General features: G+C 39.9%; 1 protein-coding gene across 50 annotated transcripts in view; it reads right to left on the bottom strand.

The window, feature by feature from the left end:
• ANK3 (ankyrin 3) overlaps nt 1-19,545 on the bottom strand; it is a 543,412-nt gene that overhangs the window by 12,640 nt on the left and 511,227 nt on the right. For 34 of the 50 annotated variants that reach the window (XM_078390918.1, XM_078390937.1, XM_078390935.1 and 31 more), the window contains 6 exons: nt 16,050-18,626; nt 10,158-10,232; nt 9,186-9,317; nt 7,544-7,687; nt 4,584-5,244; nt 1,164-1,542 (listed from right to left, as the gene is read on the bottom strand). In XM_078390918.1, the coding sequence (XP_078247044.1) occupies nt 1,164-1,542; nt 4,584-5,244; nt 7,544-7,687; nt 9,186-9,317; nt 10,158-10,232; nt 16,050-18,626 (3,968 nt within the window). Of the gene's footprint in view, nt 1-1,163; nt 1,543-4,583; nt 5,245-7,543; nt 7,688-9,185; nt 9,318-10,157; nt 10,233-10,886; nt 18,627-19,545 lie in introns of all 50 variants that reach the window. The other 16 variants (XM_072995141.2, XM_072995142.2, XM_072995140.2 and 13 more) reach the window with 4 other exon arrangements.

The raw sequence follows: 19,545 nt of genomic DNA, 5'->3' as shown, positions 1-19,545 counted from the left end.
CCTTCGTTTCCAAGCCCTGTAACAGGCCTGTTGATATAAGTAGATTTCAAATCTATTACCAAGAGGTCCCTATACCTATGTAGCCATAGCCCTGTATGGATGAAAGTTGCATGGTGCTCTCTCTTGCCAGCAGAGAGAAGCATACATGGACAACTCTTGTCCAGGACAGGTTTTGTAGACTGAATGCCAGGTTCTTACGAGAGACCCAGTGCTTCCTGACCTCCCTTTCCAGCACTTTGCATCTGCACATTTCTTTGTCAGAGCTGAAAAACATGTAGACAGATCATGCCTATTTAGCTGACTTAGTATTTAAAAAAATCTCTTTGTTTTCAGGGTGAGGGGGAAGGGTTTGATAGGTTGCACTAAGGAATTAACAAGAAGAGACTAAATTTTTTTAATAACCTGTGTCCAAACAGAGGTCAAGGGTCAGCAACAGTGTGAGAACTTTTAATAATAGTTCTTACTCCTCTATGGAAAACTACAGTGGATCCAAAATAAGTGGCTCTCTATTGATGGCATCCAACCTACTGGAGTTTCGGTTGCCTCTCTCTCTGCCCCGGTTCTCAATCTGCTCTAAACCTTTGGATCTACACTGCATATTGAGCCTACATGCGCAGTTCTTTAAATGCTTTAAAAGCAGTTATGTACAAAGGGAGCATGTGAAGCCGCAGAATAGATATTACGTTACATTTACCAGTCTGTACCTGAATTAAGAATAATGCAGTATAAGTGTGGCGTCCGCCCAGATCATGAATATTCATATGCTATCTGCATAGACCAATGGGAGTGCTGGAGGGGCGGAGTCACAAGATATAAGAGACTCAGTAGCAGGAGGGGGAGTTTTAGTTGGGGGGGAGACTGAAAGTTTTTGGAGTTTCGGTGGGAGAGTGGTGGTTGAGAGTGGATGAAGGAGGACGTTTGTTAAGAGTTAACAACATTGCTTTAATTATCTACATCTGTAACAATAAACAATTGATATCTGGTTCTTTTAAAACAACATATGGCCTGGACATCTATCATTAATAAAAGGTGATGTTGATGTAATCAACCGGTGGCAGCTGAGGGGCACGTACTATAAGCTCTTACTTTGGTGAAACAAACAGGGGCCACGTGGGGATCGTGACAATAAGTTTTGAATAAATTAGGGCTCATGAAATGTATACCTTTTGTTCAGAAGATGTTGCTCCCTCATCTTCCTGGACTTTTGGTCTTGGCTTGCTGTCCTCAGAAGTATTCCAGCTTGTCTTTTTCACGCTGACAGGCACGGAGGTTTTAGATGAATCAACTGCTGGCTTGCTAGTCTCATGCAAAGATTTCTGATGTGACATTAATGAGATAGTTTGCTGCTCAGTTCGGAGAGAACTTTGCATTTTTGGTTTCACAGTTTCCTTGTCACTCTGCTTTCCTAGGCTGCTTGCAGACTCCTGAGCAAAAGGCTTTGTCTTTGCTTCTGTTGTAGATTCCGAATAGCTTCCATTGGTTTCCAGTTTTCCAGCTTCTCCTTTGAGATATGAGGTAATAGATTCTCTGCATTGGTCAGAGCTATAAAAAAAAATACGTAATAAGTAAAAGAAATTGGTATTTTTAAACCACAATTCAAGAGTATGCCTACATTCCAGCTTTTAAAAAATAAATAAATAAAAAACAGAATGCTCTAATCCAGCTCAACATGTAGGAGAAGTAGTTACATGTAACAACCAAATTTTAGGAATATTACTTTTAAGATTACAACTCCCAGAATCCTCCAACCCGTAATCATTCATTCATTGATTTTAAGGGGCCTTTTGTTCAATGAGTTCAAAAGGATGTACACGGCTCTGCATAACAGTCTTGTGAGATAGGTCAGACTAAGAGAGAGTAAGTCAGGTTGGAAGAGGTCACTGAATAGGTTTCATGATCCAGTGGGGATTTGAACCCAAGTCTTCAGTGTTCTAGGCCAACACTCTAGCCACTACCCTATGCTGATTGCTTTGTGGCTCTGGAAGGAGGTAAACTTTTCCATACACACCTCAAAAGTTATATCCAGCAAATTCAGTAGAGTCTGGATGAACACTGTGAAGTATATGCAGTACAACGTAAGAAGAGCCTTGATAGATCTGACTAATATACAAAATCCTGGCATCAGCACCTGGCATCCCTCGACAGTTAGCCACAACCAAGGGCTCTTTGGGACTTTAGTATTTCCTGGATCCTTCGCAAGATAGCTGGGTCTACAAACCACCATTATATTGTACCATAGTGCCTCTGATGTAGTACCTCTTCAGACTTCATCGAATTGTATATGAAGCTAGGATCCTCCAGTCACCCCACAGTATGCATATCTCTACTTTGAATGCCATTATTTTCATGCCCATGCACTCAGTCTGAAGAGAGCTCTTTGAAATCCACTTAAGTTTTCACCTCTCCTGAATAACCAAGTGTCATCTGAATGCTTGGTTACATCCCTGGGGTCAGATCTCTTACAAACGAATTAAGCAGAGCTGGTTCCAAGAAGAATGGGACCCTGTCAGTACTCACTAACCTGGGTTATGCCACTGTGATGTGAGAGTCTCACCACACAGGAAGTGCCAGTAGCTGGCTGCTAGTGACATTTCCTTTGATGGACATGGAGCTGCATTGTTCAAGTGCAGTCTGATTCAGAAAAGGCTCACAAGACTTTGCAATTTTGCACAGCTGATTTTAAAACAAAACAAAATACCAAACCAATGAACCAACCAACCAACCCCCCCAAAAAACCAGACCCCCAACACCTCATATATTCAAGGCAATAATACAACAAGAACTAGTTCCACATCTGAAGAGAACCTTCCATTCCACCAACAAAATAACGGTGTACCTCCCTGTTCCCTTGGAAAATTAGTTTGTTGGAAGCAGAATTACTTGTAGAAAGATATGTCCAAATTTTACTTGAAAGACACAATCGGGTTGTTGAAGCAGGCTACTTCTTTGTAGAAACCTCATGCTAATTCTTCTGCAGCAAAGCTTATTATTATAAGGATATATTTTATATGGGTAAGCAATTGTATCTTTAATACACTTTCTTCCAATTTACCAGGTGTATTAATTTCTACATTCCCTCCCTTTAAAAACTGTAGTTTAGAAGCATTTATAAAACTTCTTCCTGATTTCTAGGCGCATTGGGTGAAATTCATGGGGATATGTTTCTAGTTTTACTGACAACCAGAATCTAAACTGTGAAAGCCACAACAAGGTAATCATTCCAGAAATATTAACCACACACACATAATTATATAGTCTTAATCTAGACTATATCAATCTTATACAATATTCTTGTTTGCCAATGCAGTATTAATCTATAAATGAGTTACAGAAAAAAGTTATTAACAATGGCCAGAATCCCATGTTTTTCTTGTGCAGCTTCTGCAGCAACCATGTGCAGACTGGGCTGTATTAAGAAAAGAAAAACCTCATTCTTCCATCTTCAGTAGGGGTCCTACCTGCCCTTTCGCATATACTTTACCTTTGAGAAGGCAAGCCAAGTACAAAGGGGATGCTGGGACTGACTTTACATACAGGCAACACTACAGCCATTGTCTTTCCTGTCTTTTGCTTATCACACCAACTTTTAACAACAGAATGAACCAGCATGAAAAAGCAAAAAGACTAAAGAACTGAATCTACAGAAGGCTTTGCAAGTATAGTTCCAGGTTCTGTCCCTGACATCTTCTCTAAAAAGATCTGAGACAGTAAAGCAGGAAACAGCCTTTGTCTGAGACCCTGCAGAGCAGGCGCCAAATGGATGAAAAGGCCTTAATGAACTTATACTGATTAATGGCATAAAGAAATTTCATATAGCCGTCTAACAATATGGCTAATACGCACGTTACTAGAGTGTGCTTCCCAATTCATATCAAGATGCCGCTTTTGAATTAAAACAAGAATGTTGAATTCCTTTGCATAACAAGAGCCCCTCAAGGAGTTTCATCTTGTCCCTCCCATCATCCTGACTACTGGGGCATGGTGTGGTGGGCATTGCAGTGCAACAAGATTGGAGGGTCCTATGTGCTGGATGGCTGTCCTAAATAGTCTGATCCTTGATTCTCCCAGAAAGAGCCTACTTCAGTATGATTCTGCATCCTCCCCTCTGAGTGCTGAGATCAGCAAGAAAAACTTTGCTACTAGCACAATCTTCTTTGGATCCATTAAGGAAGAGGAAGGCTTTTCTAATGCCTGCCTTTAATTTGACTTTCTCCGTTACACCCTTCAAGAGGCAGACCAGGACATTTTCCTTTTTCAAAGCTCCAAAAAGATATGCCATGTGTATTTTATCCTGCTCATTCTGCTCTCAGTTTGTTTTTATGGCTGAGATTCCATCTCTGATCTCAGCAGGAATTTCAGCGTTTAAAATGACATACTTTAAATTGGCCTAGGGCACATCATTTGAAAAGAGGCCTATAAAGAACTGTGGATAAATTAAGAATCAGTTATCATTGTGATGCTTGGATATGTACATGTTATGTTTATATATCCTATGTGCAAATAACTGGTTGGGTTGAAAGGACTTAATCAATTAATATAATAATTTAGTTAGGCCGAAACTGTGTGACTGAGCATCTCCATACCTGTCATCTAGCCGATCCAGCAATTCACCACTTATTCTGCGTCCTGGTGTTGGCGATTCTACGTTGACGCTAGAGGCCTCATTCTGCCAACCTGTAATTGAAGACAGTTCCTGTTCTGCCTGCTTCACATATTTAAGAATAGACAAGACCTTTTCTTCTGTCATCTCCTCAGACTCAACTATTTCATCAAGGTGAATGTCTTCAAACAGAGACTTAAGCTTCTCTTCCGTCATCTCCTCATCAGTACCAGACTTTTCTCTTTCACGCTGTTCAGGATTCGATATGGCCGGACTAGTCTCTTCGCTTTGCGTTTGCTTTGCTACCTCACCATAATTACCGAGATATCGAGGGTAATTGGCAAGGTCCGTTTCCTCCAACTGGATCTGGCCTGCATGCTTAGATGTTCCTTCTCTAGGCACTGAGAAATCATATTTGCTGTCTTCCAGTGTAGTGTCTTCTTCAGTCACCACTGGAGGTCCTGCTGCTGTATCATCTATGTTTCCCTGTGAAGTTACTAGCACATCACTCAGTCTACTGGGAGTTCTAAGGGGTGACTCTATACTAGAGAAATCACTAAAGAAATCATCTTGATGGGAATGGGTGGGTGGCACGTAGCGCAACCCAGTGGGAGTTTCCAGTTCCACTTGAACGGTGGGATAACCTAAGGAAGACAGTACATTTGGACTGATTGCCATGACGTATGGAGCAACATATATCAGCAAGCATGCAGAATGGCCAGTTATATAAATATGGAAAATGTCTGCAATGGTAAAAGCAATTTAGGAATGTGATAATGAACAAAAACCTCAAAGAATGTTCTGAAAGAAAAGTCAATGAAATTGTTACAATAGCACAGCTACTGCTTGTGAACGTTTTAGAAGGAAACAACCAACTGCACACATTGCTGAAAGTTTTCAGTTACTGATTTTCCAGTCATTTAAATGATTTCATGACCACAGAATTTTCTGTTCCCAATACCAATTTGTCCTGAATCTGGATTCTTGCTGTCTGCCTGTTCATATCAGTAATGTATTTTGTGGCAAAACAAAATATATGCCATTTAAATAATTATTTCTGGGTATAAATGTAAAGAATAAAATTCAACTGCAAGATAGCCAGATTTTCCTAAAAGCCTCTTAAAATGGGCTTACATGTAAACACAGCTTTTAAAAACATTTTTTAAAAATATATCTACTTGCCATGCACCATTAGTAATGTGATGTATACTCTACATATACTTCAATTTAGTCATTGGACCTTAAGTATGCAGTAAAACTGGAAACGACTCTAAAGGAGTGCACATTCTCGAACACAGTACAGGCAAAATCTAACATAAAAAGGGTATATCTGGCAAACTACAGAGTGGGGGGATCTAGATATAAATTTCAGGAACAGTAAAGCTATAAAGAGGAGAGGATGGAGATGAGTAAGGAGATCTTGGTGATTTTGGAGACTGAGGCGATCTTGGTGACATGGGTACAATCAGAACCACTGATCGAATAAAGAGAGAAAAGAAAAGATAAGCCATGAAAGTGAAAGGACAACAATCTTTAAGGGCAGAGATGGCCAACTGGAGACCTGAAGGCCAGATGGAGTTATGAGGCAACTGATCATTGGCCTACCAAATTTGAATTACACAACTGTAGAAAATGTTTTGACCGCAGTAAATGTTAATGCAGTGCAATGCCACAGACCGGCTGGAAAGGCAAACTATATCTGTTGACTTGCCTCCTGAGAGGATCTTTCAGGAAGCAGCGTGCTGTTTCTTCTGCACTGGAATTAATTGGTGATCTCATGCCACCCAAGCATGAAAGCTCTGCATGCATGAAATCCTGACAGCAAGGTCACGCTAGCTTCGTTGCAAAGCTTGACCATACATGACAGAGTTAGAATGCTTCTGTGAAAACTATTTCCAATACTCCCTAGTAGGTGATGAATAGAGAGGCTCTCAGGAATAAGGAAGTTGACCATCTCTGCTTTGACAATTAGACAATGAAATGACAATTAGACACATGAAATGACAAGTATATTATAAATTGTATTCCCATGTGTTAATATTCGGTTGACCAGCTTGAGGAAGTTGAGGGGGGCGGGGAAGAGTTCAGTGCTATTAAACTGTGCTGCCTGGAGAATAATGGACACTAATTTATTTCTGAATCAACTGAGAGAAGTTTAAATAGTCTGGTGTTGGTGAGGACAGGAAGCTTGAGGAAGATTCAGAGGAGAGGGAGGACAGAAAGCAACGCAAGAGAAGCACATTCTCTTTGTCTCATGACTGAACTGCACAAGCAACATTTCAAGAGAAAATTTCTTAAAATGTTCACAGAAGTTTACTTTGGCAATGTGATGATTCAATGACCAGAATTGCTGCTTGGAGATGAATTAAGCTCATACTCTGCGCACAGCCAGAAAATCCTTGCAGCAAAAGGCAGCCAATAGGTTAAACATTTCATTTATATATAGATATACATATAGACACATAAAATAGTCTTATTAAAACATCATTCATAGGGTTTAGAACAATACAGATTACTAAAAAAAACCCAAACAAACCACCGTGCAGTAGTTGGAAAGTAGCATATCAACATATCTTAAAGATCAGAATTAATTTTTACAATGTGAGGCAAAAATTATGAGTAGCATTTCATTTATGTATCCATCTGTAGAACAAATGCATTTACTATGTGATATCAAGAACATTTCCTTTGAAAATCCAATGTATTATCTGGACTATTTAACTGTCACTATCTCTGTAGGGAAAGTTTAGAACGTAAAGCAATACTTAGTTGTAATTAAATACAAGGGACTGGTACAACACAAATTTTAGACTGCAAAACCCTGACACACATTTTAACTTATAAAGAATATAAATTGTCTCACTGTATGTTCAAAAGACATTTTTCATATCTCATTAATGTAGGAAAAAAGAAAGAAAATGAAAATGAAACAAACTCAGTTACCATCAACAGGATCATGGAAAACATTATTTTCATCTGCAAAGCTTCTGGTGCCTGAAATGTTTCCATAATCAAATATTGGTCCTTCCAACAAAGTCACAATGTCGATCCGATTGATTTTTGTCAATACAGAGGTTAAGGCATCAGCTGTGAGAGCAAGAACACAATATATTTAAAGTGCGTCATCACAGAACTTTGTATAGTATGACCCTCTATTTGTGGAATCAGTCACTCCTGAATAATTTATTCATTGCCTGAAAATACTAAATAAAAACCCTTCAGAAATACATATCTGGGGCATATTTACCAAAACTGGCCACTAGAGAGAGCCAGAGATCATGCAATGTATAGTGTTCGATCATTCTGCTGTTTTTGGAATTCACAGAGGGGATCAGATTCAATCCCTCGCAAATACCACAGTCCTACTATAACTGTTTCAGCAAAAGTGAATTAGATCCTTGTCCAAACTCTCAGTGTTTTTGAACCTGTAAGCCTGCTGCAGAAATGGAAGAATTTTATTGACCAAAAAATGCCTTCTCAATAATGCTTTTTCTCCAAGGTTGCAGAGATTGCTCTGCCCTCTATATTTTATTCATGTGTGATGCCCAGATAGCAAGGACACAGAGCACAAGATCTTGGTAACTGCTGAAGAGCTACCATACTACTATGCAGAACATCCATGTTTTATATATCCTATGTATAATGTATCATTATGTACATTCAGCATCTCCAGATAGTGCTAGGTAAAACCCTGGAGCCACTGCTAGTCAATACAGACAATACTTGGCTATTCAGACCAATGGACTGATTTGATAAAAGGCAGTTCTCTACTTTCATGTATCCTGGTTATGAATCTGGTAAAGCTTAAGCATGGCTTGGACGCACGGTTTAAAGCCTTTTTGTCTGAAGCGGTCTACATTATCTGGTTTTGTTCAAATTGGAACACAGTGTTCTTCCATCAGAATTATGAGTCTTTGACTCCAAGGATCTTTGAAAATAGGAAAGAACTTGGCAGTAGTGGCTAATAACCACTGATTAAGAGTGGCATTTAGATTTAGTTAAAATACAGATGGCCCTTTAGAAGTAACAATCTTGTAAGCCTTAAGAAGGAATCGGAATTGTAAACAAAGGAGGGTGCCAGATTGGAAAATTACACCTGAAGCATGACAAAAATGTCTGTTATATAGAAACAACACAGGGTGTTACTTAAAATTTATCATTCTAAAAAGAATGCTTGAAGAAGTATTTAAAGGCAGGAGAGTGTGTGAGTATATGTACATCCGCTGGATCATATGATAGAAAAAAGAAAGTATTATAGAAAATTAACAAAACTAGTCCAACTTTTTTGCTTTCTATCAGTGAAAAGAAGATTAATCTAGTTGTTATAATCCTGCCTGGAGAGCTTCAGTTCATATACGCACAAACCTCATTTGATTCTTTATCCTCTGATTATATCAAACTGGATGACTCATTACTGAATGTTTGGGTTGAGAATCGGTGGTATGCAAATTCTATGCACAGGGTTTGACCTTTGACAGTTCATTCACATGCAAGTCTTTGCTGGAAGCTACAGACCATCAAGTGGTGGGATTGAATTCCACAACATATAAATATATTTCCAAACAATGATAAGTCTCAAACTTACTTGTAGCATTTTTCCCATCTCTGGTCACCCATTTCTTTAACAACATGAAGCTCTGAGCAATCAAGGAGTTTGGGTTTTCCACCCTAATTTGATTAATTTCATCAACAGAAAAATTCAGCTCTCTTGCCAGTTCTACAACAGGACAGGGGAGCAAGAGACATAAAATAATTGGTCTCATTTTCAACAATCTGTTCAACAAATCTCACAGGCAAGAGACATATACTGTATGTCATGGAATAAATAGTACAGTCACGTTTGATCCAAGAGTCACCTAGCCCTTATCAGCCTGGTATGTCCCATGCAGTCCCAAAACAGGAAACGTCTTCGAGACAACAAAAATTATTTCACCTTGGCATCTGAGAATTCCCAGGCATAATATGTTGAACTTTAGGCAGCAACCTTCCTTGGCCAATTTTCCAAATAGCATATATAAATATAGTATGCCCCAAAAGAGAGGCCAAGAAGTAATATAGCTTTCCTTCTGTTCTAGAAGCTCTGTTGTGGTCATATGTCATCAAATTGGTTCCAACTTACAGTGAGCCAATGAATTAACAACTGCCAAAGGTCCAGTCATTAATAGCCCCAGTAGGTTAGCTAGCTAACCTGATAATGCTAGTAGGATTAAATATGGCTTTCATCCATGTGGCCCATAACTGATGTTCTCATAATTGCTACCAGATTACTCCACTAGAAAAGCAACTGTCTTATGCAAAGAGTCAACAACTGAGGGTTTTCTGTCTAGAAGACAGTGACATTAAATTGTTCACCTTATGAACAATGGACGAGCAGGGCAGTCAGTGAGTGTGCAAGAGATTACAGTAAAACTACTGTAAAACGTTTTCCTAAACCTACAAGATGCTCTGAAGACTAAATACTACTTTGCATACACACACATATACAAACAGAGTAAGCTCTACATATGTCAAAAGAGTTTGCTCATTTTTATATCATCACTCTATCATAATAACTTACCTGTCCAGCTAAGTCCCAGGTGATCGGCCACAATTGCCATCCTTATATCTGTCCGTTCACATGGACTCTGTGGACCTGCAGTTCATAATTTTTGATTAAAAGGATGGTGTGAAATAATCCTTAGCACTGACTAACAGTATTTTGATACATTGTGCTATGTTAACTAGTGCTCAGATCAACTATTAAAATGACTGAGTGCCCTAAGAACCTAAAATATAAAAATATATATTGCCTTAAACTTGAAAAAATTCACTTTGATAAGGCCAAGTGTCAAACTGCATGATGTTAATTGTGTAAATGAAACCAAACATGCTGACAATCTATGTAATAAACTGTCCAACAGTGATTTAAGTCCTGGTGGAAAGAAAAACAAAATCAACAACAACAACAAAAATGATCCACCAGTCCTTAAAAAAAATGTGTTTTTTTTCCTATTTTTACAAAATGATTTTTTTGGCTGTCAGAAAATAAAATATTCCAAATTATTACATGAATGTCTTTAGCATGCTTCACTAGCTGTCTAGAATTCACTTGAAAGGAAGAAAGAAGAGTATAAAGGACAGCACATACAGATGACAATGACAGAATGAGAACTACAGTAAGTCACTTCACAGGCAATCACAACAGTTCATGCACTAGGATCAACAAGTTGAAAGTTTTACAAACTAGGCTTGATCTCCACGAGGTGAGCCACGAGAGCTCCAGAAACCTGACTCCCTCCATTCTCACCAGTCCTTCTCTTACTCCTCCTCCTCTCACTGTCGGATTTTTCAATCTTTGATTTTAAAGATGCTGCCTCTGTTCTCATATCTCTAGCGGGCTTCGTTGTAATGGAAGGCTGGAAAACTTGAGTGGCTTCGGATACGGATGTGTTTCGCGATGTACTATCTTCTTCATCGTCGTCGTCATCGGACAGCTCAGCCTGCATCTTTTTCTCTTCATCGGACAGGCGATCCACGAGCTTTAAAGCCTCGCCACTAATTCCCTTAAAATATTCAATAGAATGTTTACATACCTCCCTAAGCTGACTTTGCTTTACTTTAACCATTGTTATTGTTGTTGTTGTTGATGAAGATGTTGCTGCTGTTATGGTGGTAGATCTTACCTTTAATGGTAATTTAGAAGGAGGCGGTTTTGATTTGCTTCTCTCTAGCTGCTCTTGATTTTGAGCTGCTGAGGTTTTTCTAGCTATAGTTACATTATGTCTTTGTGGATTTTTTACAGGAATCTTAGACCTTACTTCTATATGTGAAGAAGAGCTGCACTGCTTTTTTGGGTCAACTTTATTATCCTGTCTGACTTTACTCACTCTGCAGGCTTGACTATTGCAATATGGAATGGCATCTTTTGCGGAGGTAGCCTTTATGGGAAGTTTTGATCTTGCTCTATTCCCTACAGGCTCTGATGACTTCTGCTGTTCTCCATGTATTTTTTGCTTACAGTGTCCTTGTGTTGCACCTTTTTCTGAAGTGGCTTTTTTCATTTGGTTATCTTTCTGTGATGGACACTTAGGCTCAAGAGGTTCATTTAGCACTACTTTACAGGTTACACTATTGGTAGGTATAGTGGATGGATCCAAATTGTTGTTGTTATTAAAATTATCTTTTTGGAAATCATGCTTGTCTGCTTCCCTACCACATGACTGGCTAAGTACAGCTGCACTTGCCACCTCCTCTATGATTTTATATTCTAAACCCTGAGCATCTGGTGTCACAGCCTCTAGCTTATCTGTCATTTCTCCAGAAACCTCTTTCTTCAGGGTCATGGTAGAAGCAGAAATCCCCATTTTAATAGGTGCACGCAATTTGGGGTCAACTTTAGAAGCATTAACATTGGGTGATGACTTCTCCAGTGAGTTACTACCCGACGTTGTGTCCAAACAATCTCCACTGGCCTGGACGATGAGCTTAGGTTCAACAGTTGGTGTTTCTATTTCTCTCTCTATGGCTTTTTCTACAGTTTTGTCCCCTGACTGTGGTTGTGTGATGGCAGTGACTTTACTTTTATCCCCTTCCCCCTTGTCCCCTGACTTCCCTTCAGAAGCATGCTCACCAATCTGAAAAAATTGGAGTCTTTCTTCAACAAAATCCCTCTTGCTCATGTCAATTGCGCCACTGCGAGTCATCTCAAACATCTTCCCTTCATGAAATGGGAAGGGGTTGGGCTCACTAGTTGGTGTACTTTCATCAGTTGGAGTTCTGGCTGGAGTCGTATCTGGGGTTGTTGCTTGAGATCTGTCTTCTACTGCAAGGCCAAAAGGCTTAGCCTCATCTTCCCTGGATTTGGACTCAAATACTTCATCGTCACCACGACTATTGGGCCAAGGGTCAAAATCTAGGCTTTTGGTAGCTACTGTCTTAAAAGGGGTTGCAAACTCTTCATCTACTTTGTAACTGAAATATGTATCCGGAAACACAGTCCTGTCAGGATGCCTGCCTTCCAGAGTAAAGAACTGTGCCCCTGACTTTTGTTCAGTCTTATCAACACTTTTTTCAGAAGAAGGACATTTTGATAATGGCTTGCTTTCTTCAGTGTTGACTTTCTCTTCCTCCTCAATCACTTCCAGCTTGCTTTGGCTAAAGCATCGATCAGTCTGCTTCAAAATGCCTTCTGTAGCCCATATGTCCTTTTTGATTTCTACTGCTGGACCAGCAAGTTTGGAGTCACTCTCTGTCAGCCCATCATCTTCATCTTGTAGATCATATCCATCAAGGGAATCAATTTCAGTGGCATCTGTATCATGGGAAAATTCCGCAGTGGTTGCTATGGAACACTCTGTAATAGACTGATCATTGTTCCCATTCTGAGGAGAATCCAGGCCAAGATCAAATTCATTAGATTTCCCAGTCTCCTTCTTTTCAGATGATTTATGCTTGGAGGCTTGTTTCTGATCATCTTCAATATCATTCAGTTTAAACATATATTTTTTAATTGGAATGGGTTGATAAAGGGATTCATCATCACTAGAGTCACTGACATCTTCTCCTGGTGGCACAGGGGAAGGTGGCTGCACTCTTATGACTGGTTCAGCCAGTTGACATTTGTCATGTTCATCCTGTAGGTTTACTTCTATCATCTCCATTTCACTCTCAGAAGAATGGTGATGCTTTTCTGATTCTGTCTGATCAGCATCTAATGGAGGAGGAGGAGGGAACTCAATGTAGGCAACCCTGTTCCCTTTTGGCCTTTTATTAGCATCTCTGTCTAAATTACTGGGCAACACTTTCTCAATTTTTGGTAATTCAACAGTGACCTGTTTTATAGAAGCCGATTTAGCCTCTGCTTCCTCCTCTGACTCCTCAGAAACCTCAGGAATGGGACTGGGTTTGCCTGGTATATAAGCTATTAGTGAATCAGGCGTTTTAGATGTAAACTCATAACTCACTTCCTCTGAGCTAGGTGTCTCAGGTGTTAATGGGCTTTTCCCTGAGCTATCTATAAAGGACACTTGCTCTAATGTGTCATCTTCTGGACTACCTTGAGGAGAAGGAAGCTGCTTCTGCTGCCTTGGAGCATAAAAGCCCCCCCTTGTCTCTTGTACTGTCTTACTTTCCTGACTTACAATTTTTTTAATATTTCCTTGCTGCACCTCCCTTTCATACTGTCTCCCTACTTGAACAAAACTGACATAAACAGGTAAAGTTTTTATATCTTTTGTTCCCTCTGATGTTGCCAAAGGGGCAGATTTCACCAAATGATCACCATGAATGGAGTCAGAGTCCCTTGAGGGAGACTCCTTTCCTGGGCTAACTTCCAAAGAATCAGGTGATTTGCTAGGGGACAGGTCTGTATCCTCCACAGGAGGACTTAGTTTGATGGAATGATGTTGCCTGCTGCTAGCCACACAAAATTCTGAATACTTATTTTTGTCATGCTCTGTATATTCAAAGTGTCTCTCGGGTCTTTCCTTATCCATACTGGCATGTGAGGCTTTAGCTGACAGTTCATGTACTCCAACTTTGAGTTGTTCGTGCACTCCATCGAGGACACTAGCTGATAACATCCTTTTTTCTTCTGAAATTCTGACTGGAATGTGGGATGTAGCCAATGATTCTTTTTTCTTTGATGTTCTATCCACCACTTCACTAGGGAATTCCCCATCTCTGACAACATATTCTCTGTAAAGGACTTTTTTGGATGGAGACTTTACAATCACTTCCTTCACCTCCTTTGAACAGGATCCATTTGTTGATACTCTGTGTTCATGCTCTGTCAAAGTGATAAATTCTCTGTCCTTGCTCATATCTTTCGTCTCAGAGTGGTCAATATGATTTTCTTTCACTATATCCTGAACAAGCACATGGGAAAGCTTTTCTTTCTGTGTTTTATGGGCAGATGTCCCAGGGCTTTCCCAAGTTCTATATATCTTTTTATCCCAGTGCCCCTTGGCTAGTTCTGTATCGGAGCTTGTGCTGTATGCCAGACTTTTCACCTTCTGCTCCGCAAAAGATTCTGGAACATTCTTACTTGGCATTTCACTTTGGAGTTTGAGGACATCTGAAGAAATGCCATCTTCAGTCACTTTGGCTTTACCCTGGGTGCCCTCTTTTAATCTGCTAGCTGAAGATTCCCTCTGCAATGTCACAGTCCCATCTGCAATGTCTACATCCTTTGCATGCTTTTCTCGTGCATAAAACTGATAGACTGGGAGCCTGCTGTCCTGTAGCTTCTTCACTGGGATCTTAGACTGAAGGTCTTGCTTTTTATCCTCTTGAAGGGGCTCTTTACTCTTTGAGCCTATGCTCTGCTCAAACTTCAACCTTATAGAGCTGAGTTTGGATTGCTTCAGCTGAAATCCAGTTGCTGGCATCTCTGGTGTCCGACTCTTCTGAGCAATGCCTTTGTGTTCCATCAGCTGCTTACCATCCTCACTCTGCTGCATTAGAGCCCTTCTCTCAGGGCTACTAGGCAAACTGGCAGCTTTTCTTTCATCAGTTTTTGGGAAGCCTTTTCCATCATGGCTATAGGGTCCTCCTCTAGTCCAATCATCCTTTGAACTCTGTCTATCAGAAACGGCCACCTTTTCAGGGCTGCTGCTGGTTGGACTGTGGGCAGAGTGAGCCTCTTTCCCATTTCTTTTCTGTTGTTTTTTCTCTGGAGACTGCAGCTCATCATTCAGTTTTTCTGTTTTGTCGCGGAAGAACTGTGATACTTCTGTCAGCTTTTCTTCTGCCTCCTTAACAGTCCTGTCCACCCTGTCTTCATACATCAACTTTTCTCTACCTCTGTCTAATCTGTTCTCAGTAAAGCGCATCCACATTGCGTGTTTTGGGTTACTAACATCTCCGGTATAATGTAACACTGTCACTTTATCACAAAGATCATCTTTAGACATTCTACCTACACCATTTTCTGATATATCTTTAGAGATTGTGGTGAGGATTTCTTTTGGGGGGGCTGTGGCTATTTTGTTTCTGCACCATTTATCAGGCCCCTGTGAATCTGAGCTAAGGGGTTGAACATGTTCAGTAACTGACTCCTCAGTATCAGAGTGAGACACATCTAGCTTTTCTGAGAGAAGCATTTTCTCAGCAAACCTGTAAGACTCCCCTCTTAGTTCTGACAACTCATCGTCATGGTACTCTACAGAATGTTGACTCAAAAGCTTCAGTGTTTTGTACGAGTCATCAGACATAAGTTGGGCAGAACTAGGGCGACTGTCTTCTTCCTGAGACACAGGAGTGTTTACTCTAGAAGACTCCAGGTAAGATGGAAGTGACTCTTCAGCTGTGAGCTCTTCTTCTTCTTGTGGACCTTGTTCATCAGAACAAGGAACAGCATCATGTTTTTCCAGATCACCTCGAGCCAAGTCTTTCTGATAAACATACATTTCTTTCTCTGGATGCTTTTTTGTTTCTCTAATAATGACTTCAGTAGGCTCAGCCTCATTACCTTTTTCGATATGGACCTCTATTATACGCTCCAGTTTGGGTTTCATTTTGCTGTCCTTCTCTGTATGTTGCGGTGAAATTTCAGTGGACTTGCTAGCATCTGGTGTTACCGAAGACTTATGTTCAAACAGACCTGCCAGCTCTTTGGAAGGATCACGTCCTGACTGAAATGCTTTCATTATGTCATGAACAGACATTGTTTCCTCAATCCTTTCTGAAGAATTCTCAGTGCATGGAGGCTTATGGTAAACCATTCGGGTAGTTGTTGTTATGTGAGTTTCTTCTTTCACACGGACACCTTTACTAAGAACACACTTGTGATCATCATCTTCACTACTGGCTTTCATTTGAAAGGCTTTCACTTTTTCTTTGATAGATCCTCCATTTGATCGAGGTTCCATCTCCATTAAAGCAGGCGCAGTTTTAATTGATGGTGTTTCTTCGGCTGATGGTTCAGGAGCCTCTTCTGGTGAGGGTTCATAGCTGCGGATCACATGAACCACCTCAGTTCTTGTCTCTGTAATGACAGGAGGAATGGGTACATCATGGAATAGTGGTTTGGGCCCTGTGCTTTCTGCACTTTGTGGGGCAGAAGGTGTTTTCTCACTCCTCGTTTCAAATCCACTGTCAGATAAAGGACTTTTGTCTTGGTCATGCTGGGAAAAGTCATCTGGAGATTCCAAAATAGTATCAGTTCCAAAAAAGGAATCTGCAATTTTACACAGCTCTTTTTCTGAAGTGGAAGGCCTCATGGAGGCTGGAGGCATTTTAAGTTTATGTTCTTGCAATGCAATAGCTGGCTTTAGAACTCTTTTTTGTCTTTCTTCACCTTCTTTTTTTCCTTCTTCAAATTTGTACTTTAAACTTGCCAGTGAACTACTACCAATGTCGTTCGTCAAATAATCAATTACTTTAGACAAGTTATAATCCTTTTCAGAAACAGCCTTTGCTTTAATTTGCACCTTTTCCGGAATAGATATAGGAGGATAAGCCAGGCCTTGTCGTCTTGCTTCATCAATCTCCTCTGCACTGAACTCTACCCATTCATCCTCAGAGGAGCGTCCTTTATCACTTTTGGATACCTTGGCTGATGCTTTATTTTCTAAACACACATCTTTTTTCAGTATCTCACTAACTTTTACTAGGTCCTCTTTTACTTTCTCAACAATTTTAAAAGGTTCTTCATCATCTATTCTACCCTCTTTTGTTAGCTCTGGCTGGAATTCCTTGTCCTCCATTACATCTGTCTGCAATATTGCTGTCATTCTTATTAGGTCCTCCTTCATATCAGCCACATCTTTTAATATCTCCTGACTAGAAGATAAAGAAGAGGGTGTAGATAACTTAAGAGCAGAGGGTGCTAAAAACAAGGATGATTTTATAGGAGATGAGGTTCGATTAAAGTGAGGCTGTGTGCGTGTCTCTGTAGTCAATGTTTTAGAAGGTGATAGTAACGCAGCTGCCGATTTTGTAAAGGAAGATGATTCTGGGAGCTTCTTTAATGCTGGTTCAGACAAAACATTGACTACAGAATATACTGGCACTGTGATTGTCGATGATGTTACTGACGAGGTAGTTGCTGATATTGACCCAAGAGATGTGTACAGTACACCTGTAGAAGGAGTTCTTATTGACTGAAAGCCTGATGGAGTTGAAGACACATGCGACCTGAGTGGAGAGAATGGCATTGTAGTAGCAGCTGGAAACATTTTCTCAACAGCATCAGCGGCTGCATTAATAGCACAACTTGCAGAACTGGCTGCTGCAGTTATCTTGTCTTGAAATGTGGCTGCTGCTTTGGATCCATTGATTAAAGTGGCAGGGGATGGATATTTCAAAGGTGATAGGGATCCATTAACCATGGCTACCTCTGTATGCCCAACTGTGTGTTTCACAGGGGATGTGAGGGATGAAGCCATCGTGACTTTAGATGATGAAACAGCATCAACTGCTGACTTAGCAGGAGACACCACTGATTTTAAAGGTGAAGATAAAAGCGGTGATGCTGATGTGATGATTGACTTAAATGGCAAACTTGAAGAATACATGTTAATGTTCGATTTGGGAGATGCCGGAGGCGTCATGGTAATGGATGATCTCTCCAAAAGAGACCCAGCTGTAGTCACTGGAGATGTCCGAGAAGGGAATGCTGAAGTGGGTGCCAGCCCTTTCAAACTAGTGGCTTCTGTTACTGTGGGAGGTCTGACGAAAGAACCAGTAGAGACTTGGATATTATATGGAGACTGTGAAACCACAGTTTTTATTGGCGAGGAGATTGTCCGAAATGATCTAATTGGAGAAGCTATATCACTAACAGATTTAACGGAAGATGTAGTGGAGGCTCCTATTGTGGATTTGATTGGTGAAGCAGAAGAAACAGACCATATTGATTTTAATGGGGAAGCAGTTGGAGTGTTAGAGGAAGAGCTTGATAGGGATGTGAAGCCTGATTTGGTCTGCCCAGGCACAGTAATTGGTGCTGTTGTCCATGACTGATAGGGTCTTGCTGAAAAGAATGGCTTGTATGAATAGGTAGTAGGTAGAGATCTTGTTGCTCCTGCACTTCGTTCAACTGTTTCTTAAATTGTTAAACAAAAAGAAAATTAAAAAAAATTAACGTAAAAATCAACAAAAATGATTGAAAAACAGAGAGACCAGAGAAGAAAATTGGTCAGTAAAACGTTGTAATATTACAAAAAAGCAAGTACAACTGTTTGTATGAATTAGAATGAAGTAGGTCAAATCAACAGCTAAACAGGAAGGAAAGAATAGGAATGAGCCACATAATATGGATGATCCAAAATTAAGAACAAACAATCATACAAATAAACATAACATGAAATGATAGACAGAAAAGCACAAGGCAATTAAGTCCGCAAACAATGGAAAAACAGAAAAGAACAAGAAGGAGTCCATGATGGTCCAAATTAAGAGTAGCCACAGCCAAAAATTCTTCTCTTACTTCCTATTGACTTTCTGATGTATTAAATTTGAAATATTAAATATCTCAGCTCCAGTTTGCTTTCTACAAATATCAAAAATGTCCTTTGGGAAAGCTCTGTCATTATATCTTAGTAGTTACATTAACACATTGTATAGTTATTGTATGACAGTGGTGTTAATACAGAACAGTATAAACTTGTGCAAATGACACTGAGCAGCTAAAATTTGCTTTGAAAAACCACTCCAAACTACTTCATGCAGAACCCAAAATACCTTCAAAGTGACAGGCAATTGATGCGCAAACTGTGAAGCAACGGGAATATTAAATCTCTCTCTCCCATGCATTTTTCGCAAATGCTTCACGCTCACAAAGCCAATAAGAGCAAGAACTTTTTCTGATTCAAGAATTAAAAGACAACCTCACTTTGCATTTGTTTGCTTTTTCCATGCGGTATTCCTTTTACTGGTAAAACTTAAAATAAAAAAGCTTCACATGAAATGGCTTTAAGAAGCACTTGTCATACATAAAAAAATGGGAAATACAATTAATGAAA

The sequence above is a fragment of the Pogona vitticeps genome, chromosome 3 (assembly GCF_051106095.1).
Source record: "Pogona vitticeps strain Pit_001003342236 chromosome 3, PviZW2.1, whole genome shotgun sequence".
NCBI lineage: Eukaryota > Metazoa > Chordata > Lepidosauria > Squamata > Agamidae > Pogona > Pogona vitticeps.
Note: the sequence above shows the minus strand (reverse complement) of the source record. Positions and strands in the feature narration are given on the sequence as shown.